The 27550-nt window shown below is 49.4% G+C and overlaps 1 protein-coding gene across 1 annotated transcript in view; it reads right to left on the reverse strand.

Moving 5' to 3' along the window:
- LOC145348643 (collagen alpha-1(V) chain-like) overlaps window positions 1-27550 on the reverse strand; it is a 181060-nt gene that overhangs the window by 128710 nt on the left and 24800 nt on the right. The window contains exons 4-9 of the mRNA XM_080196809.1: window positions 25775-25988; window positions 23879-24095; window positions 11266-11428; window positions 6907-7038; window positions 2653-2763; window positions 336-461 (exon numbers count right to left, since the gene is read on the reverse strand). Coding sequence (XP_080052935.1) covers window positions 336-461; window positions 2653-2763; window positions 6907-7038; window positions 11266-11428; window positions 23879-24095; window positions 25775-25988 — 963 coding nt within the window. The remainder of the gene's footprint in view (window positions 1-335; window positions 462-2652; window positions 2764-6906; window positions 7039-11265; window positions 11429-23878; window positions 24096-25774; window positions 25989-27550) is intronic.

Raw genomic sequence — 27550 nt, forward strand, 5'->3', positions numbered from 1 at the left:
TGAACGCATTTTCCTCAGAGATCATCAGTCTGGTACCTCTGGATTAGAAACCCATTGACGTTTCCCGAAGGGGTCTGACGAGGGGACTGCAGTTATCTGTGACCTGAGTGTCATCGAAGTTCAATGGGCTTGTACAGCTGGGAATGTTGCCTGTCTATTCCAAGGACCACCCACCAACCCACTGTGCCCTGACCTCCGACCCTTCACATCCCTCCCCACACTTCCCAGCATCCCTCCAACCAGGGGTAGGGGAGCGCTCAGCAGCTGCTCACGTCCTCCCGCTCCCTGCGGGGAGGCAGCTCTGAGGAGGATGGCAGTGTGGGCAGCCGCGTTACCTCGGTCGCGTCGCCCCCGGTGAATTGCGGCACCTCTTCCGTGACTGGCACCTCGGTGTAGTCCTGCCCGGCTGTCGGTGCCTCATAGGGGATCTCATCCTCGTAGAGCGCTGGGTCCGTCGGATCCTGTACACGGGTTCGTAACGGGAGAAGAGGGCGTTAGCGGCTTGAAGCGTTTGCAGAGGAGTGGGAGGGAGGGAGGGAGGGAGGAGTGGAGGGTATGGAGATGGGTTGAGGGGAGGAAATCAAGCAGCTTGAGAAGAGGCGATGCCATGAGGCCCATTATCACAGAGATAATGGGGTCGCGGAAGATGGTGCAAGAGATGGTGGGAATGAGCAGGTGAGGGGAGACAGAGAGAGAGAAAGAGAGATGACGGCATTATCCAGGGATCTTTCCATAGCGGATGGAGAGGAAAGATTGGGATAATGGCCCTCCTTTGCGATGGTTGCGATTCTACCTGTTGGAATCCGTTCAGCCGGCTTTTTTGCTGGACGGTTCTGACAGAGGCGGACTTGGTCACGGCTGCGGTGGATTTGGCTGCGGCGGAGGCGGACTTGGTCGCGGCTGCGGCGCTGTGCTTGACCACAGGGTTCCAGGCAGTTGTCAACTTGACGGCAGCAGGCTTCGGGAGGGACGCCTTTTTTGGGGGCGCCGCACCAACCCGGAAGGCCTTGGCTTTTGGCTTGGTGGCGCCGCTTGCCGCCTGCTTCCGCCCGTTGGTTTTCCCTTTCTGAATGATGGCGGTGAGAAAAATGGGATGGAAGAAGCCATGGAAGAGGAGAGAAAGAGAGAGAGGGAGAGAGAGAGAATGGACATGACCAATGGCATGAAATGAGATGGTGCAACACATGGCGGCCATGAGGAATCCCCATTGCCAACCAATCTTTATCGGGTGAGCACCAGGCCTGAACTCTGATAAGACCATGTCTACTGCTAACCCCATGGTCATCCCTACCCTTCATCAAACCCCAAAATGCACTGTCCTGGCAACAGAAGCCATCGTTATTCAGCTGTCTTCTGCTGGGATCATTCATGCTGTGAGCAACCTCCTGGTGGAAGTTCCTCCCACTTTTCCACGGCTTGCACCAAAATACGTATGAACGTACAAATTACGACTGGGCCACTCAGCCCCTCGAGGCTGCCCCACCATTCAATAAGATCAGATTGTAACCTCAACCCCACATTCCTGCCGACCCCCACTTGATAACTTTTCACCCCCTCGTTAATCAGGGATTTCTCTCGCTCTACCTTAAAAAGATTCAAAGTCTCTGCTTCCACTGCCTTTTGAAGAAGAAAGTTCCAGAGACTCTCCACACACTCAGGGAAACAAAAATTATCTTCATCTGTCTTAAATGAATGACCCCTAGATTGTCCAACAAGGGGAAACATCCTCTCAACATCCACCCTGTCAATGCCCCTCAAGATTTTATGCTTCAATCAAGTCACCTCTTCGTGTTCTGGACTCCAGCAGATACAAGCCTGGTCTGTCCAGCTTTTCCTCATAAGACAACCTGCCCATTCCAGGTATTAAAACCTTCTGTGGACTGTTCCCAACGCTTAACCTGAATTAATGGGTATGTGGTTATGTGTGCATGTACATTAGATCAACTCGACAAATCCCTTTCTGTCTCTTGTATTCATGGATGGTCACACACACACACACACACACACACACACACACACACACACACACACACACACACACACTCAGAGGGTTGTGAACCTGTGGATTTCTCACCCATTGATAGATTTCTAGACTCTAAATAGGTCAAGTGCAATGGGGAAAGTGCTGGAGTGTGGTGTTGAAATATAGGGGCCGGAATTCTCTGACCTCGCCCGTGGCTGGGATTCTCCAGTCCCGCTGGAGCAAATGGAGATTTGGTTGAGCGACAAATTCTCCATTCTCACTGGCAGCCACACGGGAGTGGGGGTGCGGTCAGGATCAGCCATGATAGCATCAAATGGCATTGGTGCAGTCTCAATGGGCTGGATGACTGTTTTCTCTGTCTCTCTCTCCCAACCCCCCAACCCCATCTTTCTGCCCATTTCCAAACCACCCCCGTTTTACCCTCCTGTTTCTCCCCTCCATCCCGCCACCATCCCCGCACAACCACCCAAGGCCTCACGAAGTCTTATAAAGATCACAACTTGGTGCCCCGTCCAAACCTCAGAACATGGAAGCGATCAATGATGATAAGCAATGATGGCAGCATGATGATCACGGGGGACACGGATCAGGACACACAGGACAACACCTTGGACATACACAAGACACGCTGGCACATGCCGGGCACACTGCCCCTCCTCTATCTTTACCTGCCCGGGATCCGCATTTCCAACAGCTCCCTCAGTCGTTGGCACGGTGGGCGGAGGAAATGTGTGAAACTCAGAGTAATAGTCATAATACTCGTAATCCTCGTCATAGTACTATGAGTGACAGAGACAGGCAGAGAAAAATAAAATCACAGCAGAAACTGTTAGAGTGGAAATTAAGAGATCTTCACAAATTTCTGTTCATGTCAGGGAGGAAGAATGGAAATTTAGCTCACTCGAAAACAGGAAAAAGGGCAACAGTCGTTCCTGACCGCAGCGAGTTAGCCAATCAGAAGTGGACAGACCTGCTCACGAAATGAGAAAAGCATCTCTAAGACACACAAGGTTTCATTTCACACTCACCATTCTCGAGAACGTTTCAGTGACTTAACCAGAATCAAGGGGAAGGCAGAATTGGGATATTGAATCGGATGATCAGTAATGATCAAAATGAATGGCGGGACCAGCTTGAAGGGCCGAATGGCCTAATCCTACTTCGACTTTCTATGTTTCTATGTCATCTTTTCATTCATTTGCGTGATGTGGATGTCGCTGGCTGGGCCCAGCATCTGTTGCCCATCTCTAATTGCCCCTTGAGAAGGTGGTGGTGAGCTGCCTTCTTGAGCCGCTGCAGTCCCTGTGGTGTAGGTACACCCACAGTGCTGTTAGGAAGAGAGTTTCCGGATTTTGACCCAGTGACAATGAAGGAACAGCCGATATAGTTCCAAGTCAGGATGGTGAGTGACTTGGAGAGGACCCTCCAGGTGGTGGTATTCCCAGGTATCTGCTGCTTTTGACCTTCTAGAAGGTAGAGGTCGTTGGTTTGGAAGGTGCTGCCTAAGGAGACAGCATCCTATAAATAGTACTCACGCTGCCACCGTGTGTCAGTGATGGAAGGAGTGAACACTTGGGGTAGCAACCAAGCAGGCTGCTTTGTCCTGGACGATGTCGAGCTTCTGGAGTATTAGAGCTGCACTCATCCAGGCAAGTGGAGAGTTTTCCACCACACGCCTGGCTTGTGCCTTAGAGATGGTGGACAGGCTTTGGGGAGTCAGGAGGTGAGTTACTCGCTGCAGGATTCCCAGTCTCTGACCTGCTGTGGTAGCCGTTGTGTTTATATGGCTGGTCCAGTTCAGATTCTGGTCAATGGTAACCCCAGGAATTTGAGAGTGGGGGATTCAGTGATGGCAATGCCATTGAATGTCAAGGGGTGATGGTTATCAGTCCAAATGGAATTGATATACAGGAGATTTGGAGGAGCTCCTCACAGCTGACTGGTCAAGGATTCTCCCTGCTGGTCCTACCGGAGCTGGGGTTGGTGCTGAGCAAGGACTGGGCCGATTATGGTCCAGAAGGGAATGAGGGATCTTTGACACTTCAGCCACTGGCCCATGTGAAGGACACCCTGGCTCAGACACAAACCTCTGGCCCGACTGGCTTCTCCCAGCTGGATTTAGCTGTGGATCATTTTCCAGCTGATGGGAGCACAGCCTGTAATTTCAGTTGAAGCGGAGGCCTCGATTGCTTCACAGCAGAGTCCTATCAAAGTGGCATCATCCCTTGGACAAGGGCCCATCACGGACGCTGCGGTGATACCGTAGGGCGGGACATGAACAAAAACCATTGGAGGGCAATCTCTTAATTTTCCATGTGTGTAATCACAGACCGGCCGAGGAGCTGTGTTACATTCTTCATTAATACCCTTAACAAGGAAAGTTACAATAGGCGGCATAAAATCAGTATTGCACCCGGGGAGGAGGGGTGAGGAGGTTGTAAAGACCCCAGGCGTGGTGTTCATCTCTTGTCAGTTTAGCACTGAGACAACAGCTTCGTCTGGAAGACCGGAGGAGGGGGTAGGGATGGGAGGTGGCACACTCTCCATTCACTAGGCTTCCATATTAGTCGGTGTGTTCGATATCTGTCTTTGTCCAGCTGCCCAAAACTGGAAAGTGGGCTCAGGCTTGTGAGGGGAGTTGGGAGTCGTGTCCAACTGCTCTTGCTATTGACCAAGGAGATGGTTGGTCCCTGTCAATCAGCTTGGGTTGAGGTGGGTTGGAGTGGGGAGGTGATGAGAGTGGTGGGTGGGTATGTGGGGAGGGTAAATGCTGCTGGGAGGGTGGGTGGGGGCTTGAACGAGGAGGAAGCAAATCCCAAGATAGAATGGCCAGAAGGACAAAGGTCACCCCTCGAGGCACCCGCTCGTGAAGGAGCTTCATGACCAGCAGGAGCAAGAGGGTTTAAATTTAAATTTCTTCGTTAGTGTCACAAGTAGGCTTACATTAACACTACGATGAAGTTACTGTGAAAATCCCCCAGTCGCCACACTCCGGCACCGGTTCAGGTTCACTGAGGGAGAATTCAGGGTGGCCAATGCACCTGAACCAGCACGTCTGTCAGACTGTGGGAGGGGAGACGATCTTCTCCGAGTCGTACAGATGGCCGTCTGTCGTCCCCGCACTGTTGTTCTCTTAGCCGCCCTCTTGAAGAGGAGGGTTTAAGGAGAAAAATAAGAGACAACTGAAGGTAGTTCATCTCTTTACCAGGGAGCTTGTTCCCTGCTAAGTGACAGAGCGTGGCGATGGATGTGATCCCGGTTCTCCAGATGCGAGTTCCGTGGGATCAGGGAGGGGAAATCTGGGGGTGGCGGGAGTTTGGGCACTGGGGGTGGGGAGCGGGGTGGAATGCGGTAGCGAAATAAGCCCTAATTCACCTCAACTGAAGTCGGGTAGCAGTGGAGACTCACACTTGAGGTGGGTCGGAACCAAAGACATGCATTGATACAGACATTCAGCAGCTGTCTCGAAGCACCTTCCGACTAAGTGAGTGCTTCTTTCTTTGGAAGTGTACTGTCTGTCGTAATGTTGGAAGCAGAGCAGCCAACCCCCGTGCACAGCAAGATCCCACAAACCGGTGATCAAATAATCCGTTCTGTTGTGTGATGGCAATTGAGGGGTAAATACTGGTCAGTAGGGCAGGAATAAACCCTCTTCTCTCCTTTTGAGTTACTGCCGTGGGACCCTGTCACAGGCAGATGGAGCCTGGGGTTTAATGCCTCATGCTTAAGGTGGCACAGCGGGCACTGCAACACTCCCTCAGTGGGTTGCCAGCTTTCATTTTTCCCTCTGCACACAAGTCCCCACAGGGACTGGGAGAAACACCCCCAACTTGTCACAACTTCATTGCCCTGCCCCGAGTTAAAATCCACCCGACCATTGCCACTGAGTGAGTCGGAGAGCGGGGTTTGGTTTTGGAAGTGGGGAGGCGGGGGGGGGTGCAGTTGGTGGGGGTTGAAGATGAAGCAGGAGGCTGAACTGACCGGTGTGGAGATGAACGCTCACTGAGGAGCTGCGAGCAAACTGATGAGCAATTAAGCTTGTTATCACATCACATCCCAGGAGAGCCAGTCCCATGAACAGACTCTGAGGCAGAATGAATTTCTTCCCCTCCTCCTCAGCAAATAACTATCCCCACCTCCCCCCACAATCCACCCTCCAACAACAGGGCATTCCCCGGCCTCAACCAATGGCAAATTAGGATGGTGTCATGTGAATACAAAATGGCCGCCAGTTGCCGGTGTAGGAAAGAGAGCGAGAGGCCCAAACTTTCCAATTGTGCAGAGTAGTCACCAGTGAATATGAAGCCTCCCTCCCCCCACCCCCCCCAATCTGCTTATTAATTTGACCGGTGTTAAGCAAGTTAAAGAGGGAGAAATCATGCGACAGAGAATGTGTTAGTAGAGCCATCACCCACTGCAGGCAGTGGGGGCAGGGTAGCAGGGCGGGGCAGCCCAGGGTGGCTCTTTCTTCATGGACACCCCAAAAGGGGCAACGGTCTCAGAGAGACTGAGAGCCCATGGGAAAAGCAGAAGCAAAACAAAAACCCAACAATGACTTCCCCTGGCCTCTCTCAAGCAGGAATAATTAATTCTGAGGATTAACCCAGGCCAGCATTTAGCACACATTTCCCGTGGTCCTGAGGTCGCAGCCAAGTGTTTTCTGTTCTCTGGGGAAGGGGACTAGAAACCGAGTTAGGTTTCATTAGAAATTTCCCAGACTGCATTTTGGAAATGGCCAATTCCGTGGCAGGATTTGAACTTGGGTCTCTGTTATGCTACCCAGAACCAGCACTCTGTCACACGAACCAGTTTTTGATATCAACGTCCAGGGACTCATTAGCTCTGTGACCCGTAGTATATGGTTGAGGGGTGGTCAGCGGCAGGGGGTCAAGGGTGGAAGGCTCCCTGTCTCACACACTTACATACTCCTTCGCACTGGGTTCCTGACTCTGGGGGTAGTCCGGGAGTGGGGTGTCGCAGTCCGGGCTGTAGTGCTGGCAATAGTCGTAGGCAGCCCGAGGATCTGAGGAAATCAGTAGCTGCTGGATGTCACCCTGAGGAAAAGAAAGAGAGAGATAGGGAGAGAGAACATTAGAAGAGACAGTGAAATGGGGCCATAGGAAGTCTTGGAATTAAAAGTTCAATGTTTGGACACACCCTCAGAAACACCCGGTGATCCTCCCATGACCCTTCCCCACCCCCTCCGACCTGCCCCCAACCAGTCTGACCCTCCCTCACCCCTTCCATCCCTCCTGCCACCCCACACAATAATCTAGAACAGCGTCAGCGACCAGAGGTTCATTAACATCCCATCTGAATCTCCCAACCTTTCCAGTTTTGATCACACTGGACAGGATTTTACAGCCTCGCTCATCCCGAAACCATAAAACCCAGCCTGAGGTCAATGGACCTTCCCACTGTCCACCCCTCACCTGCTCTGATTCCCGTGGCAGGTAGGAGAGTAAAATTCCAGCAATTATCTTTTAAAGGAGTTTTTGAAAAAATCCACTCGAGAAAAGTAAGAGTCATATTTTTATCGTGGAGACAGAAGAGGAAATCATTATGCTGTACCATTGCTTCATGGATTATTCAAATTAAACATCGATGTGTTCAGAATAAACCAATAAGAGTGACATAGCTACACTGCAGCCCGGGGAATACTCGGGCCTTGCAGTTAGGCTCTATCAAACATCCATTCTTTTATTTGTTCATGTGGGAGCATTGCTGTCCAAACCAGCATTTATCATCCATCCCTAACCGCCCTTCGAGAAGGTGGTGGTGAGCTGCCTTCTTAAGCCGCTGCAGTCCCTGAGGTGTAGGTGCACCCACAGTGCAGTTAGAGAGGAAGTTCCAGATTTTGACCCAGCAACAGTGAAGGAATGGCCGATATACTTCCAAGTCAGGGTGATGAATGGCTTGAGGGGAATGTATAGATCATGGTGTTCTCAGATATTTGCTACGCTTGTTCTTCTAGGTGGTAGCAGTCCTGGGTTTGGAAGGCGCTGCCTAAGGAGCTTCGATGAGTTCCTGCAGTGCATCTTGTAGATGATACACAATTTTGCCACTGTGATGATGGTGGTGGGAGTGAATGTTTATGGAAGGGGTAGCAATCCAGCACACTGCTTTGTCCTGGATGCTCATGGTGGTCCACTGACCGTGCACAGCAAGATCCAAGAAAAGGCGATGCAGAATATGACAGGAGGTGCCCATTTAGCCCATCGTGCCTGTCCGTGTTTGTTTAGAAAATTCCGATTAGTCTCTCACTCACTCCCACCTCCAACCCAGCTTTCTCCCCATAGCCCTGCAAACATTTTCCCTTCGGGAACTGATCCAGTGTGGGAAGTGGCAGCTTTTCTTGAACATTCAGGGATCAATGTTGACCACCATACTCAGTGGTTTAAAATGGCAAATTCGCAATGATAGGAACCCCTCGGTATGCACCCACCCAAAGAGGATAAGTGGGTATCACCCTCCCCACCCAGGTATTTTCTGGAGGGAGAGAAGGACAGTGAGCAGGATAGAGGAGGGGGGAGGAGGAGGAAGAGGAGAGGGAGCCTACAAGTGGAGAGAGAAGGGTAGGGGGATGATGAAGAGATGGGGTGAGGAGCACCAGGGACAGGAGGGGCAAGACATGGGGAGAGAAGAGGCAGGGAGCATGGGGGAAGGAAATAGGGAAAGAGAACAACAGAGAGAGGGGGAGGGATGAGTAGGAGGAGGAGACGTTGAATGGGGAGGGGGGAGTGTGAGAGAGAGTGACGGGAATGACAACAAAGAAAGGGAGAGAGATGGATGGCGAGGGAAGGAGAGGGGAAGAGAGAGGGTAATGGGCAGCAGTGGGAGCCGTTGGGTGGGGAGGAAAGGGGAAGAAAGGGAGGAATGGAATTGACAGGAGGGGCAGGGAGGAGAGTGGGAAGGGTGCTGGGAAATGGAGGGAGGCAGGAAGGAAATGTGAGTGAGGGGGAGGGGGCGAGGAAGAAGAACAGAACAGAGAAGACAGGAGGGGGGTGTGCAGAGCGGGGAAAGGGCATGTGGAGGGGCAGGGGTTGTGTGCGAGGGGTTGGTAAAATCACCACAAAGGCAAATGGTGGGGAATGTGATGGATGGGAGGCAGGGAGCGGCGAGGGCAAGGCGAGGGAGTGTGAGGGAGCGAGGGAGTGTGAGGGAGGGAGGGAGTGTGAGGGAGGGAGGGAGTGTGAGGGAGGGAGTGTGACGGAGGGAGGGAGTGTGAGGGAGGGAGGGAGGGAGTGTGAGGGAGGGAGGGAGGGAGTGTGAGGGAGGGAGGGAGTGTGAGGGAGGGAGGGAGTGTGAGGGAGGGAGGGAGTGTGAGGGAGGGAGGGAGTGTGAGGGAGGGAGGGAGTGTGAGGGAGGGAGGGAGGGAGTGTGAGGAAGCGAGGGAGTGTGGGAGTGTGAGGGAGGGAGGGAGGGAGTGTGAGGGAGGGAGTGTGAGGGAGGGAGGGAGTGTGACGGAGGGAGGGAGGGAGTGTGAGGGAGGGACGGAGGGAGTGTGAGGGAGGGACGGAGGGAGTGTGAGGGAGGGACGGAGGGAGTGTGAGGGAGGGACGGAGGGAGTGTGAGGGAGGGACGGAGGGAGTGTGAGGGAGGGACGGTGGGAGTGTGAGGGAGGGACGGAGGGAGTGTGAGGGAGGGACGGAGGGAGTGTGAGGGAGGGACGGAGGGAGTGTGAGGGAGGGACGGAGGGAGTGTGAGGGAGGGACGGAGGGAGTGTGAGGGAAGGACGGAGGGAGTGTGAGGGAAGGACGGAGGGAGTGTGAGGGAGGGACGGAGGGAGTGTGAGGGAGGGACGGAGGGAGTGTGAGGGAGGGACGGAGGGAGTGTGAGGGAGGGACGGAGGGAGTGTGAGGGAGGGACGGAGGGAGTGTGAGGGAGGGACGGAGGGAGTGTGAGGGAGGGACGGAGGGAGTGTGAGGGAGGGACGGAGGGAGTGTGAGGGAGAATGGGGGAGGAAGGGACGGGGAGGGAGAATGGGGGAGGGAGGGAGAGACGGGGGATTTGGGAGTGTGGCAAGGAGGGGGAATTGGGAATGGGGGAAGGAGAGGTAGTAGGGTAGCGGGGGAGGCGGCGGGGATTGTGGAGTGGGGAAGGAGGTGGTGGTGGGGGATGAAAGAGGCAGTGAGCACAATGTGTAGTTGGACAAACCGACACAACTTCTCCCGAGCACAGTTTCTCTGTCTCTCTCTCTAGGCTGCAAACACTGGATTATCACACAAGCAGCAGCCTTCCCCACTGCTGCCCCCCCCCGCAAAACTCTCCTCTTCACCAGCAACCACCGCCCCCTCCACCCCACTCCTCCCAAACCTTGGAAGCTTCTCCACTCCTTCCACGAGGTGGATTAATTAGTTGATTAATCAGCGACTTGTGCAGCGACTCTGACACCCCGTGGCCGGGGCTGGGATCCAAGAAGCAGTGGGGAGCAGAGCTTCAGGAGAAGTCCTGAAAACTCCACTTCGAAGCCAGACACAAAAATCACCTCACGGCTCAGTGCCTCCGCTTCCTCCCCACCTCTCCTCTCCCCTCCCTGACATACTACAATATCTTCCCACTAATCCCCAGTGCAGTCCGGCGCTCACCTCCTGACGGAAGTGATTACCAGGGAGATGTGCCAGGGTTACCAGGAGGCCGCCCTTCCCTCGCCAGTAGGCCTCACCCTCCTCCCCACTTGCTTGGCGGAGTGATAAGCCTGCTTCCAGACAAGGCCAGGTTCCCACGCCAGGGGCCTTGTCTAACTCCCGGCAACCCGCTGTTGTCATGGTGCAGGGATCTTCCGTATTTTCCTGCAGGTCTAGGCCCTGATGTCAGGCAGCCCACCACTGATTCCGTTGCCAGGGAATCCTGCGGAAGGCACCACTGATCCCCCCAGGCCCATCCCCAAGTCCTGGGACTTTCCTCCTCTTGAGTTCCCAGAACCAAGGAGCAGGGATCAGGCAGTGTTGCAGAGTTACAGGATTCAACAGAGTCACAATCAGTTTCTATATCTAACCCCGTGCTGTACCTGTCCTGGGAGTGTTTGATGGGGACAGTGTAGAGGGAGCTTTACTCTGTATCTAACCCCGTGCTGTACCTGTCCTGGGAGTGTTTGATGGGGGCAGTGTGGAGGGAGCTTTACTCTGTATCTAAGTTGAACTGTAATTGTGATCATCACCACATTACTGTTGAAGTGTCTGTCACAAGTCTTGCATCTCAGTATTATACACGACCCTAACCTTGACCGAAAAGGCTTGGGGTGTGATAGATTCAAAGGAAAGAAGAGGCCTGGAATTTACCTCAAAGACTTCTTCATCGAGAATCCTGGTTCCAAACACGACAATTCCTTTGGTGTCAATGATGGGTTTGTTACTCCGGGGCAGGGGTTTCATCACAGTTTTCTTGCAGTCAAAAATCATGGTGATTTTCTTCTTCTGCACACTGATAGCAAGTCGATGCCACCTGCGGTCGGGAGGGAGTGAGACAATACAAGGTGGGTCAGAGAGATAGAATGAGGAAAACACAAGATTGGTAAAGGAGAGAGAGAAAATGCAAGGTCGATGGAGGAGAGAGAGACAGAGTGAGAGAACACAAGGTTGGTAAAGGAAAACGAGAGAGAAAGAGAGACAGAGAAAATACAAGTTCAGCGAAGAGAGAGAGAGAGAACACAAGGTTGGTGTAGGAAAGAGCGAAAAACTAAGCACAAGGTGGGTTTCAGGAACCCAATCTAGTGAATCTTCACTGTACCACCTCCAATATAACTATGTCATAGGTATGACTTAGGTATGGATGCTAAAATAGAATGCAGTATACAGCCTTGGTCCTTCAGCACCCGAGAAGTCACAGCCTGCCCACCCCATTTATTTCTACTCTCTGCTTTCTTTATTTAGGTGTTATGTTTATACCATTTGCTGATTTGGTCAGCGCCCCTGTCCCTGAATTCAGTTTGAGCTTCCTATTACATCAGGGGTCCCAGTATGCAGATCTGCCCCAGAAACGGCCAAAGTGGCAGACCCCTGCCGTGAGATCTGTGGCAGCCAGTATTCACATTTTAATCTCTAACCCTCCGCACCCTTTCCCTCTCCCGCCTATCAGAAATGGCTCTGGGTACCTGCATGTCTCCTAGTTTTGCTTGTCACTTTATGGGGTACATGGAACATTCCCTGTTCAAGTCATACTCATGCCCTTCCACAACTCTTGCATCGATACATCGATGACTATTTCAGTCTCACTTCATGCTCTCATCTGGAGCTTGGAGAAATTATCATTTTTGCTTCTGATTTCTACCCTCTCTCACTCTATTGACATGCTCCATCTTTGACACTTCCCTTCCCTTCCTCTGTAGCTCCAATCTGGGGTGGTGCGGTGGTTAACACTGCTGCCTCATAGTGCCAGGGACCCGGGTTCAATTCCTGGCTTGGGTCACTGTCTGTGCTCACTCTCCTGGTGTTAGCATGAGTTTCCTCCGGGTGCTCCGTTTTCCTGCCAGTTGGAAAGACGTGTTGGTTAGGTGCATTGGCCACGCTAAATTCTTCCTTAGTGTACCTGAACAGGTGCTAGAGGGAGGTGAGTAGGGGATTTTCACAGTAACTTCATTGCAGTGTTATTGAAGCCTACTTGTGACTGATAATAAATAAAATAAACCATTTCTGGTGATGGGCTATCCACCAGAACCCATTACAAGCCCACCAACTCCCATAGCTACCTTGACTACAGCTACTCACACCCCACATCCTGAAAGGACTCCATCCTGTCCCCTCAGTTCCTTCACCTCCATCGCTGCTCTGATGATTCCATTTCCCAAAATGGTGGTGTTGATATATCATCCATAATCATGGTTTCACACCCACTGTCTCAACCATGTCTAACCAGCCCCTGCACCACTGCTCCCAACCCTTCCCCTCCCTCCCAGAGTCCCCCTTGTCCTCGCTTTTCAATCCACCAATCTCCGCGTACAAAGGATCATCCTCCATCATTTCCGCCAACTCCAGCATGATGCCACTGCTCAACATCTTCCCCTCATCCCTCCCCCTGCCATTCCCAAGGGACCATTCTCTTTGGGATACCCTGGTCCACTTCTTCACCTCACCCCCTGCCCACAGCACCTTCCCGTGCAATCACAGAAGGTGCAATACCTGCCCCTTTACCTCCTCACTGCTCACCATCCCAGGGCCCAAACACTCCTTTCAGGTGAAGCAGTGCTTCACATTCACCTCCTTCGATTTGTTACAGTCGGAACATCTTGTTGAAGTTGTACAAGACATTGGTAAGGCCACACTTGGAATACTGTGTGCAATTCTGGTCACCCTATTATAGAAAGGATATTATTAAACTGGAAAAGAGTGCAGAAAAGATTTACTAGGATGCTACCGGGATTTGATGAATTGAGTTATAAAGAGAGGCTGAATAGACTGGGACTTTTTTCTCTGGAGCGTAGGAAGCTGAGGGGTGATCTTATAGAGGTCTATAAAATAATGAGGGGCACAGATCAGCTAAATAGTCAATATCTTTTCCCAAAGGTAGGGGGGTCTAAAACTAGAGGGTATAGGTTTAAAGTGAGAGGGGAGAGATACAAAAGTGTCCAGAGAGGCAATCTTTTCCACACAGATGTTGGTGAGTGTCTGGAACAAGCTGCCAGAGGGAGCAGTAGAGACGGGTACAATTTTGTCTTTTAAAAAGCATTTAGATAGTTACATGGTTATGATGGGTATACAGGGATATGGGCCAAATGTGGACAACTGGGATTAAAAACATAAGAACTAGGAGCAGGAGTAGGCCATCTAGCCCCTCGAGCCTACTCCGCTGTTCATGTCACTTGCCAGTTCAACACTGCCCTGCTGTCCTGTCCAAATGTCTATCCTCATCCTTTTTCAATGTTGCAGTGAAGCCCAGTTAAACTGGAGGAACAGCACCTCATCTTCCAATTGAGCACTTTACAGCCTTCCATCTTCTGCTCCACCTTCGCCCCATTTCCATTTATTTTGTTTTATTTATTTTTGTAATTTATTTTAACTTCTTTCATTGTTTTGCTTTTCAGTTTTTAAAAATCCAGCTTTCCATTTTTTTTTCCCTTACCACTGCCTTCCCTCCAATCTGTTAAATGTCTCAGGTTGTCCTTTGACATTCTGCTTACCTTTGTTCTGTCATTTATACATTCTGATCTATTAATATGCCACTATTAGCATCCCTCTTAGCCTTGATCACCATCATTTACAATCCCTTTGCCTTTTTGTCTGACATCCTTGTCAATCTCTCCCGTTTCCACTGATCGCTGGCTCTAAATCCACCCCCCCCCTCAATAACTCACAGTTTAAATCTCATCTTATTTGCGACTCTCTTCAGCTCTGATGAAGGATCATCCAGACTCGAAACGTTGGCTCTGTCCTCTCTCCTCAAAGGCTGTCATCAGATCTGCTGAGATTTTCCAGCAAGTTTTTTGTTAGCGTAACTAAAGTTTGCTTCACAAGAATATGATCAGACCAGTGATGACACCAAGACGCATGAAAGCGACATTGGGTCAGCTGGCCAAAAGCTTGGTCCAAAAACTGACCAAAAGCAAGCCTTATCTCTGTAACCCCACACATTTTCCATGCCTAATCCATCTAACCTAGACACTTTGGACACTACGAAGCAATTTAGCATGGCCAATCCACCCAACCTGCACACCTTTGGCCAGTGGGAGGAAACCAGAGCACCCGGAGGATATGTGCAAACTCCACACAGACAGTAACCTGAGGCCAGTACTGAACCCAGGTCCCTGGCACCATGAGACAGCTGTGCTAACCACTGTGGCACAGTGCCACCCATTGCCAGCACATTGGGAGAATTAAAATCGGGGGGGTGTGCACATGAGGCCGGATTTAGAGGAACACAGTGGTCTTGAAGGGTTGTGGGGCCGGAGGAGATTAGGGACACAGGGAGGAGAGAGGTCGCAGGGCGATTCCAAAAGAGAAATGGGACATGAATAGAAATAGGACTTTGCTTGACTGGGAGCCCATGTAGGTCAGCGAGCACAGTGATGATAGTCAAAGAGGGCTCGGTGAGAGTTAGGACACGAGCAGCAGATATTTGGATGAACTTGGAAGTTTACAAGAATGTAGGAGAGCATTTAGGAATGTGTTGAAACAATTGAACCCAGAGGGGTCAAAGGCACAGATGAGGGTTTCAGCAACAGCTGAGTGTATTACTGTATTGATGGAGGAGAAGGAAGCAGTCAGACGCATAACACCATAAGAAATAGGAGCAGGAGAAGGTCATTCAGCTCCTCGAGCCTGCTCCAATACTCAGTAAGATCATGTGGTGTTGCTGGCATTGGACTGGGATGGAGACACGAAGAAGTCTCACAACACCAGATTAAAGTCCAACAGGTATATTTGGAATCACGAGCTTTCAGAGCATTGCTCCTTCATCAGGTGAGTGGAGAGGGAGGTTTCACAAACACGGCATGATTGGCTCAAGCTTGAGACAATTCAAACCTCTTTAACCAGTAATTATCCCTCTCTGCACTCATACTGTCTGTACCTGTAAAGACTTGATTACCTGAAAAGACTCACATTCCAACCATTATCTTGCAATTGTGTCTTTGGCCATATATGCCGTGTTTGTAAACCCAACTTCCTGATGAAGGAGCAGCGCTCCGAAAGCCTGTGATTCTAAATAAACCTGTTGGACCTTAACCTGGTGTTGTGAGACTTTACAATAAGATCATAGCTGATCTGACATTCCTCTCATCCATTTTCTTGCACCCTTTGCCCATAACTCCAATTCCCTTACTGATCAAAAATCTATCCCTCTCTGTCTTAAATATGCACAAGGGCTCTGCACACTGGCCCGACTCCTCTCCCCCAACAGCTCTCTATGGCAAGGAAATCCAAAGACTCACACCCTCACTTTGGGAAACGATGGAACTGGAATATGATATTAATCCCTCCACCATGGGCAGGATAAGGTCAGAGGTTAAGCATCAAAAAAGTAACATAACATCAGATAATAAAAAGCGGGATAGTTATTATGTTTAGTATATATAAATAATTTATAATTAATATATTTCAATCAATGTGGTTGATTATTAAATATCCTCTGAAATGGAGAGCAATTAAGGATGGGCAATGAATGCTGGCCCAGCCAGTGACACTACATCCTGCAAATTGAGAGAAAGAAATTGGCACACCAGGACAATGCCCAGACACAGAAACAGGTTGACAACAAGGAAAATTCACAATCAGAAAAACAGACTGATGCACATAGAACAATACACAGAGACAGAGAAATGGACTGACACAAAGGACAACACACAGACAGAGAAACACAGCAACATTCACAGGACAATACATTGAGACAGAGGAACCGACTGACACATACAAGACAATGGGTGGATAGCGAAACATCCTGACACAAGGACAACACACAGACAGAGAAAAATACTGAAACACGTAGAATAACACACTGACTGATTTACCAACTGAAATATGCAATACAATTCAACAGCATAGAAAGAGACTGACACATAGAGGATGAGAACAGAAAGAATGACAGACACAAGACTGTAACAGACATAAAAATAGACTGGTACACACAGAGAAATAAACAGACACAGAGACAGAGTGATGCAAACAGCAAATGAACAATTAGACAAACAGAATGATACAAACCAAATGATACACTGACACAGACAGAATGGCACACACAGGATGATACACAGAAAGAGAGATGGATGCACAGGACAAAACACAAATGTGCAAACTGACTGACATGCATAGTACAATACAGTGAAATACAGGACAATGCACTGGAAGTGAAACAGATATGAAGACAGACATGGAGCAATACACCGGCAGAGGAACCAATTGACATCCACAGAATAATAAGCAGGCATAGAAACAGGCTAACACACAGTGGCCAGTACACAGGCTGAGAAACAGGCTGACAAATTCCAGAGAATACACAGACAGAAAATCAGGCTGACCCACACAGTATAATACACACATAGTAAAACAAACTGACACATACAGGGCAACACACAGGCACTAAAACTGGCTGAGACACACGTGAAAGTATGGACAGTGAAACAGACTGAGAGACATGGAAAAATACAGATAATGAGACAGACTGACACAAACAGCAAGATGCACAGTTAGAAAAACAGACAGAAAGACAAACTGACAAACATGAACCAAATAACAGACAGTGAACCAGAAAGACACAAACAGGAAAATACAAAGCCAGAGAAACTGACTGATGCATACAGGACAATACACACAGAAACAGGTTGACACATACAGAAACACACACAGACAACACACAAACACACCAACTAACTGACACACGCTGGACAATATAAAGGCAGATAAACAGATGGACATGCACAAACAATACAAGAAAAGCAGAAATGACCTGACACATATAGCACAATGCACTGGCATTAAAGCAGGCTGACACAAAATGGGCAATACACAGGTTGACACATGTAGACAATAGACAGACAGTGAAACAGACAGACACAGCCAGGATAAAACACAGACAAAGTTAGGCTGACACACAGACAATACAGAGACAGAAAAAGTGACTGATACACAGGCAGAGAAAAAAGCTGCAGGACACAGGACAATACAAAGACATAAACAGGCTGACACACAGGACAATACACAAAGTGACACAGACATGAAGACAGACTGACACACATGGAACAATATATACACAGAGAAACAGATTGACACACATGATAATACACAGGGGTAGAAACAGTCTGGGCAGGACATAGACAGTGAAACAGACTGACACATACAGGATAATACAGGAGACAGAGAAACAGGCTGACACACACAGGTTGATAAACATAAAAAGAGCCTGACAAGCACAGTAACAGACTGACACACCCAGGACAATACACAGGCACAGAAATAGACTGACAGACTGGGCAATACACAAACTGAAAGAAGACTGACACACACAGTACAATACACATACAGCAATATAGACTGACTCACACATGACAAATACACAGGTAGGGAAACAGACATGAAGACAGACTGACAGAAACAGGATAATACAAAGACAGACAAACAGGCTGACACAACAGGACAATATTCAGAAAGATAAACCAACTGTCACACACAGGATGATGCAAGGAAACAGGCTAACACACATTAGGCAACACACAGACTGAGAAACAGACTGATACACACACGACAATACACAGACACAATAATGGACTGACACACAGGACAATACACAGGCATAGAACCAGGCTATACACAATACACAGACAGTGAAATAGACAGTCACAAACGGGGCAGTAGACAGACAGAGCAACAGACCGACAGAACAACATACTGCAGAGACAGTGAAACTGAGTGACATATATAGAACAATACATGTACAGCAAAACAGACAGACAGTCACACGCAGGAAAATGCACAGGTAAAGAAAAAGGATGGGTGGGGGGCCCAATGGGTGGAAAAATGGGAGATTTTCTTGCCTGCTTTTTGGGCGTACTTCTTGGGACAAATCACCAGCACTCTGTGCATCAGAGTGACACAGGAGGATTAATTCTGGTAAGAGGGTTGTGGGGGTCCTATTGCATAGTGCTCAGTGGGCCACTACATATGCATCTGTTAGTGGGGAGCGCACTGTTCCCCTCTGTTGCCCCTGTCTCCCTTCTCCCTCTGCCCCCCCTTCCCCCCTGACCCTCCTGCCTCCTCTGCCCCCACCACCCCCCGCTCTCACCCTCCCCCCATCGCCAGCTTTCCAACCCTCCGCTCACCCCCATCATTGGCCTCCCGATTACTTCTCAGGCCCCCTTGCCTTCGGTTGCCAACTTCCCGACCAACCATCTCCCCCCCACCACCAACTGGCCCTGCCCCCAGAAGGCACTGCCCCCTCTTGGCATTGTCAAGTACCCGATGGGCAGTGCCAAGCTGCCAGGTGCCCCCACCACCCTTGCCCCCTCCCTCCCAGGGGGCCTCTGTCCCCACCAGTAGGGTGGTCATGCCATTGATGGGATCCAGCTTTAGTCCCCACTCTCCCGGCAGTGCAGGGGGTAGGTTGGAGCATTGAGGAGGGAGAAACTAGCAGGCCTGGACACGATCTTCCCAGGCTAGCTAATCATATTGAAATGGGAATTTCAATCTAGTAATCAGCCTCGCGCTGATTTCCGGTGTGATGCCAATTACACAAAAAAACACGGCCTGGGAGACTCCAACTACAGGTGCCCCACTGATGTCTCCCAGCTGCTGTGCTACCGAAACACAGTAAAAAGTCTGACAACACCAGGTTTTAGTCCAACCGATTTATTTGTTAGGTTTACCCCAGTCCAACGCCGGCACATCCACATCATGACTACCGAAACACCGCAGTGAGCTGGAGAATCGCCCCCATGAAGACAGGTGACACACGTGGAACAATACACAGACAACAAACTGACCCGCAGAGCAATATACTGACAGTGAAACAGACGGACCCAAACAGTACAGTAAACAGAGAAATAGACTGACACACACAGACAATACACAACAGAGGAACAGACTCTCAAAAACAGTGCAATACACAGACGGTGAAACATACTGACACACACACAGGAAAATGCAAAGGTAGAGAAATGGACATAAATACAGACAGACACACATGGAACAATACACAGACACAGAAACAGCCTGACACACACAGACAATACAAACAGAGGAACAGACTCTCAAAAATAGAACAATACACAGTGAAACACACTGACACACACACAGGAAAATGCATGGCCTCAACAGACTGGCAAGGTCCTGCCAGACTCAGGTTGGCACGCCACGTTTAATGGGTGCCCCAATAAAAATTGCAATAAATCTCACCCCCAGCCAATAATGGAGGTCTCGGGGGCTCCACACCTCACCCCTGATCAAAGCCGACATTTCTCTCTCACCCCTCTTAGATCATTGGACCCATCACCAACCCCCTGCACCCCCCCCCCACCCCAAATCATCGGTCCATAACCACCGAGCGTGGTAAGATCTGCGGAGAAATCCAACTGAGAAGCCAATTTCAAGGAATCAACTCTCTGCCAAATATGCCACCCATCCACCCGTGGTAAGATTCAGGCCACAGGTTTTTGAATAATAAGCGAATCAAGAGATATGGGGGAAGGGAAGGAAAGTGGACATGAGGATATCGGATCAGCTACGATCCTATTGAATGGTAAAGCATTATCACAAGGCCAAAGGGACCACTCCGGTTCCTATTTCTTCTGGTCTTCCAATGCAGAGATAAAGAAATACGCTTACACACGCAGGATGACAATGAATATATACATGAACTGAGTGACATACACAGCATAACACACAGTTATAGAAACAGGCTGACACACACAAGATAATAATACAGATACAGAAATAGACTAAAACATTAAGATAATATACAAACACAGAAACAGGTTAAAACACAAGACAGAGATAAAGCAACAAGCCAACACATACAGAGAAACAGACTGAAACACAACACAAGACACAGTCAAAGAAACAGACAGAGACACACAGGCAACAAACAGACAGAGAAACAGATACAGAGACCAATAGGCGCACACACACAAGATCATAGACAAAGAAATTGACTGACCCAAACAGGACAATTCTCATGCAGTGAAACAGGCACACACAAACAACACACAGTGAAATAGGGCATTACACTGACAGAAAATGATTGACACACACATTACAATACACAGAAGTAGAAACAGGCTCACAAACAATAAATAGACCAACACACAAAGATTGCTTGTGAGTGTCGCTCTGTTTCAATCTTTGTGTGTTGTCATGTGTGTGTCGGTCTGTTTCTATTTCTGTGTATTGTCCTATGCATGTCAGTCTGTTCCTCTCGGTGTACATTGTCTGTGAGTGTCACTCTGTTTCAATGTACACCAAGAGGAACAGACTGATACACACACAGGACAATACACAGGCAAAGGGAACAGGCTGACACACACATTAGACAACGCAGGTATACAAACAGGACAATACACACAGACCAATACAGAGTGAGAAACAGACTGAAACACACAGCCAAATGCACAGATACAGAAACATGCAAATGTCAAAAAACACTCAGGCAGACAAATGTACAGATAGACACAGGACAATACACAGACAGAGAGTCAAATTGAAAAACACAAGACAATGCACTGACAGTCAAACAGACTGACACAGAGAGAAACAAGCAGTCACATACAAGACAGTAAACAGACAGAGACTGATATACACAGAAGAATACACAGACATAAAAACAGGTTGACAAACATAGGACTGTACACAGACAGAGGAACTGATTGACATCCAAAGAGAAATACACAGGCACAGAAACAGACTGACATATAGGAAAATACACACACACAGAAACAGACTGACTCACACAGAAGATGATGCAGATACAGAAACAGATTGATACACAGCGATAGAAACAGAATGACATATACAAGACCATAAGCAGGCAGAGAAACAGACTGACATATACAGGGCAACACAGGCATATAAATAGAGGGTGACAAACATAAGACAATACACAGACTGAAGAATGGACTTGAAACAGAAAAATACACAGGCACAGGCAAACACACAAGTTAATACTTAGAGGGGAAAACAAGCTGACACAAACAAAATATACATACAGGGAACAGACTGATACACAAAGGACAATAAACATATATAAGGATATAGCAACACACAGGACAATAAATAAATAGACTGACACAAGGAAATTCACAGATGGAGAACCAGAAAAATAGACTGACACATGCAGGTCAATAAACAGGCATAGAAACAGATTGACACTCAAGACCATCAAAGAGAGAGAAAAACAGAGACGGACATATACAAGGCATTATATTGATGGAGAAAAAGGTTGATACACACCGCACAATAAACAGAGAGGCAGAGTGAGACATGCAGGGCAATACGCAGACAGAAACAGACTGACATATACAGGAATATTCACTGACATAGAAATAGGCTATCACTCACAGCACAATGCACAAAGAAACAGACCGACACATACAACATAAAGCAGAGAAATAAAAGCAGACCGACACACAGGACAATACACAGACAGAGGGATAGACTAATGTACAGCGAGAGAAATGAACCAGCACAGGTAACAGGCTAACACACAGGAAAATACACAGAGGGGGAAACAGACTGACACACACGGACAACTTTGCAAACAAAAAAAAGACCTCTCTACACAGGAAACTACACTGGCATAGAAACAGGCTGACACAGTACAACAGACAGACAGGGAGACAGACAGACATATAGGACAATATAGAGATACAGACTGACACACTCAGGAAAAACACATAAGACAGACACAAACAGGACAACACTCAGTCAGAAAGGGAGACTGACACATAGAATCCCTACAGTGCAGAAGGAGGCCATTTGGCCTATCAAATCTGCATTGACTCTCTAAAAGAGCCCTAATTGCTGCCCTATACCCGTAAACCACATATCTTGGGACATTAAGGGGCAATTAATGACCAATCCTCCTAACTTGCACATCTTTGGAACGTGGGAGGAAATCGGAGCACCCGGAGGAAACTCATGCAGACATAGGGGGAATGTGCAAATTCCACAGACAGTGACCCAAACTGGAATTGAATGCGGGTCCCTGGTGCCGTGAGGCAGCAGTGCTAACCACTGCACCATCACTGTCACACACAGGAAAATACTCAGGCACAGAAACAGACAGCTTCACAAAGGACAATTCTGTTGACCTTTCTCATTTTGTACCTGACTACTTTTTAATTGAAGGTCACCTACCTGACTCCAAAATCTCTTCAGACCCTCCACTGTTTCAACTTTCCACTAATTAAATTATACTTCGATCTTTCCTTTTTGCTCCAAAATTCACGACCTCACAATTCTGTGCAATGAAACCCATCTCCAGCTCACATTTTGCAGTTTTACGATCCAATCTCCTTCACTTACCACAGCTCCAATCCCCGGTACACTGGCAAACATGGATTGATGGCTCCCAATGGCGATGTCTAACTCACTGAACAGACACAGGCAGGGAAATGCACAGACAGAGACACACTGGGTGCAACAGAGTATATGGACAGTTGGGCACAAGCAGCGGGATAGAGACAGAAAAATGCACCTCCTCTGCACAAGCATGAAGGCGTGCAAAGAAATACAGACATATAAACAGACGAACACACACAGACCTACTCAGCGAAAACACATACCTTCATGCAAGCTGCTATGTACAGACTGAAATGCATAAAAAGTCACACACGTGCACATACAAGTGTTTACATGCACATTCACAAATACAGAAACACACACCTGTACACACATACATACACATGCTTACTTAGTTTAGTTAATTTATTCGTGTCACAAGCAGGTTTACATTAACACTGTGAAAATCCCCTAGCTGCCACACTCCAGCGCCTGTTCGGGTACACCGAGGGAGAATTTAGCATGGCCAATGCACCTAGCCAGCATGTTTTTCACACTATGGGAGGAAACCAGAGCACCCGGAGAGAATGCACGCAGACACGGGGAGAACACGCAGACTCCAGATAGACAGTAACCCAAGCCAGGAATTGAACCCAGGTCCCTGGCACTGTGAGGCAGCCATGCTAACCGCTGTGCCACCATCCCACATGCACACACATTCAATCGTATGTACAATCACATAATCCATGTACATACAGGCAGATGTACACAAAGACACACAAAAACACACACAGACACACATGCACACAACTGTGCAGACTATACACTGGTATATATAAACAAATATGTGTACAGACACACTCAAATGTACCTAGTACACACACACATGCATACATAATTAAACACATGCACATACACAGACACACAGATAACATAGACACACACAGATAAACCCACAGATGGCAGCCCATGTACTAACTTTCCATCAGACAAGTTGATGCCTCCAAAAATGGGGTAGTCCTCGGGGGCAGGCTTGCCGCTGTGGTCTTCATACAGGAAAACTGGTGACCTCCCCAGCTCCACGCCCACCTGCTGCATGCCTTGCTCACTGTAGATGGACAGCAGGAAAGCCTGGTTTCCAGCTTTCGGTTTCACCAATGCCATGATGGAGAAGTCCTCGGGGAATCGAGTGCCACCTGGAGGGGGAAAGAGAGAAGGACAGCATTAACAATCACATCCCAGAGTTACAGAGAGAGTCACTCAGTAACCATAGAGACAGCGGGACAGTCACTGAGTAACCACAGAGACAGGGGGAGGGTCACTCAGTAACCATGGAGGTGGGGGAGAGTCACTGAGCAACCATAGAGACAGGGGGAGGGTCACTGAGTAACCATAGAAACAGGGAGAGGGTCACTTGGTAACCGTAGAGGCACGGGGGGGGGGAGGGGGGGGGGGTGGTCACTGAGTAACCGTAGAGACGGGGGGGGGGGGGGGTCATTCAGTAACCGTAGAGACGGTGGGGGGGTCACTCAGTAACCGTAGAGATGGGGGAGAGTCACTCAGTAACCATAGAAACAGGGAGAGGATCACTCGGTAACCACAGAGTCGGGGGAGGGTCACTCAGTAACCATAGAGACAGGGGAAGGGTCACTCACAAAACCAACTTAACTTAGGGGCAACTCATAAAGGGCAGCTCCCTAAAAGGAATGGAACCGCCCAATACAAAAAAAGTGGAAAGGAAACTTAAAACATCAAATTAAAATGTGATTAAAAGGGTCAATAATACAATTCAGTCCCTACATGCCCAGCAGGCACAGAAGGCATCAACTGTGCCCTCGGACACCGCATGTTCCCTCTCCAGGGACACCCGACCATGATTACAGCTGCAGTAGAGGAGTAGACAGTCAGATTGGACGACCCGCTCTATAACCGGGTGGAGGGGGACACTCAGTCGCCGCGGAGACGGGTGGGGCGGGTCACTCAGTCGCCGCGGAGACGGGTGGGGGCGGGCCACTCAGTCGCCGCGGAGACGGGTGGGGGCGGGCCACTCAGTCGCCGCGGAGACGGGTGGGGGCGGGCCACTCAGTCGCCGCGGAGACGGGTGGGGCGGGCCACTCAGTCGCCGCGGAGACGGGTGGGGCGGGCCACTCAGTCGCCGCGGAGACGGGTGGGGCGGGTCACTCAGTCGCCGCGGAGACGGGTGGGGCGGGCCACTCAGTCGCCGCGGAGACGGGTGGGGCGGGCCACTCAGTCGCCACGGAGACGGGTGGGGCGGGTCACTCAGTCGCCACGGAGACGGGTGGGGCGGGTCACTCAGTTGCCACGGAGACGGGGGGGCGGGTCACTCAGTCACCACGAGACGGGGGCGGGTCACTCAGTCACCACGGAGATGGGGGGGGCATGTCACTCAGTCGCCACGGAGATGGGGGGGCGGGTCACTCAGTCGCCACGGAGATGGGGGGCGGGTCACTCAGTCACCACGGAGATGGGGGGGGCGGGTCACTCAGTGACCCATCACATGAGCAAATCTGAGCAGCAGACACACAAAAAGTCCAACTCTCCCATCAGCTCCTGCACAGCAGATAGCAACTGGCAGCCTGAGTGAAATGGGTGTTGACCAGGAGCTTTCTCTTTGGACTGCAGAACGAGAAGAGGCAGCAGGACCAGGGAATGTGAAACACTCCACTGCACATTGATACAGACTGATATGTGCCATTTATCCTGGGCACCAGGGCACGATGCCACGTGACAGCTGCCAATCTCCAGCCAAACCGTAACTTACGGCTCCTCTTCCTCATGCCCTACACCTGCACTTTCGGAGTGCCACGCAGAGGTCCTCCACCTTCCCAGCATGCTCGACCAAGCTCCTTCTTACCTGGGAACAGCTGTTTAGTGGGGGCGCTGATCTGAGCCTTTTTGGATATTCTGTAAGCCACATCTGCGCTGGAGACGGATTTTCTTTTGGGGCAGAAGCCTGAGGTTGTCCTTACTCCTTCCGGTAACCTGTTAAACTGCAACACTTGTAAAACATCTACGGGATCAGCTGCAGAGAGAGAAAGAAAGAGGCAAGAGGTATGATCAGTGCAGAGCTCACACACCACATGGGACCATCATACACTTCCCCACTGACCCGTGCCCACCCAGCCCATGCTGCTACTTCCAGTTAGCAGCCGCACATCAAACCTGGTGCTGAGGGTTGGACACAATGTCAGCATTTATCCACTGGATAAAAGCAAATTACTACAGATGCTGGAATCTGAAACCAAAAGAGAGAGTGCTGGAAAATCTCAGCAGGTCTGGCAGCATCTGTAAGGAGAGAAAGACTTGAAAAGTCAGCTCTTTTCTCTCCTTACAGATGCTGCCAGACCTGCTGAGATTTTCCAGCACTTTCCCTTTTGGTCAATATTTATCCCACTATTCCAGGTGGTCAATTGTACACACCTGACGTTCTCAGAGACCTCTCCCTCCTACTGCCATGCAAAACAATTGTTACTGTCTTAATGGTTGTAAGGTCCATCAAAATCCATTGAATCACAGAAACATACTTTTTAAAAGAGTTTAGGGTCTCCGCAACCACCACCACCACCTCGGGCAGCGAATTGCAGACACCCACTGCCCTCTGCATAAAAAAATTGTTCCTTATGTCCCTTCTACACTGATTGATTCAAGATAACTGGCAATGTCCCCTGGTTCTAGGACTCTCCACCACGGGAAACAATTTTATCCTTTCCATTCTTTCCCTTTCCCTCTCTGTATGACCCCTGGTTGGGTCCCTCCAAGACTGGGCTGCAGCTAAACCCCTGACACATTTCCAAAAGATTAGAGTTGTTTTTTTCACATTTTCTACGAGAACAAGTTATGAAACGTTTGACCAGCACGGACTCGAATGGCCAAATGAACTAATTGTGCCATACTGACTGATAGGCAGTATTCATCCCCCTGTCAAACAAAGTGGTGTTGACATGAAAAGGTAAAAGGCTACTGCAGAGAACTTTGGCACACTGTGTTAAAAAGCTGGTGGCAACAGATTATCAGTGCACGTGTGACACTATCAGTGTGCAAGGGGTTAAACAGCTCAGAGAGTGTGTATGTGAGAAACATTTCCAGTACATGAGTAGTTAAACAGCTCAGTGTGTGTGAGACACTCTCTCAGTACACGAAGGGTTAAACAGCTCTGTGTGTGAGGTAGACACTTGGTGTGCGAGAGGTTAAACAACTCAGTGTGAGCGAGAGACACTCTCTCAGTGCACGAAAGGTTAAACAGTTCAGTGTGTGTGAAACATACTCGGTACATAAAGGGTTAAACAGCTTGGTGTGCGTGAGAGAAATGCTCTCGAGATGCAACTCAGTTTGTGTGAGAGAAACCCCCGATTCGAGAGGGGTTAAGCAGCTGTATATGTGAGAGACACTCTCTCAGTCCACGAGGGGTTAAGCAGCTCAGTGTGTGAAAGAAATTCCTGATACACAAAGGGTTAAACTGCTCAGCATGTGTGTGAGAGTGTGTCTTGGAATGCAAGGGGTTAAAAAGCTGTGTGTGTGTGTGAGACACTCTCTGTCAGTGCACGAAAGGTTAAGCAGCAGTGTGTGAGAGACAATCTTGGTATGTGAGGAGTTAAACAGCTCGCAGTGTAAGGGAGACATTCAGTACGTG

This window comes from Carcharhinus amblyrhynchos, chromosome 9 (assembly GCF_965287045.1).
Source record: "Carcharhinus amblyrhynchos chromosome 9, sCarAmb.v2.hapA, whole genome shotgun sequence".
In the NCBI taxonomy this organism is placed as follows: Eukaryota; Metazoa; Chordata; class Chondrichthyes; order Carcharhiniformes; family Carcharhinidae; genus Carcharhinus; species Carcharhinus amblyrhynchos.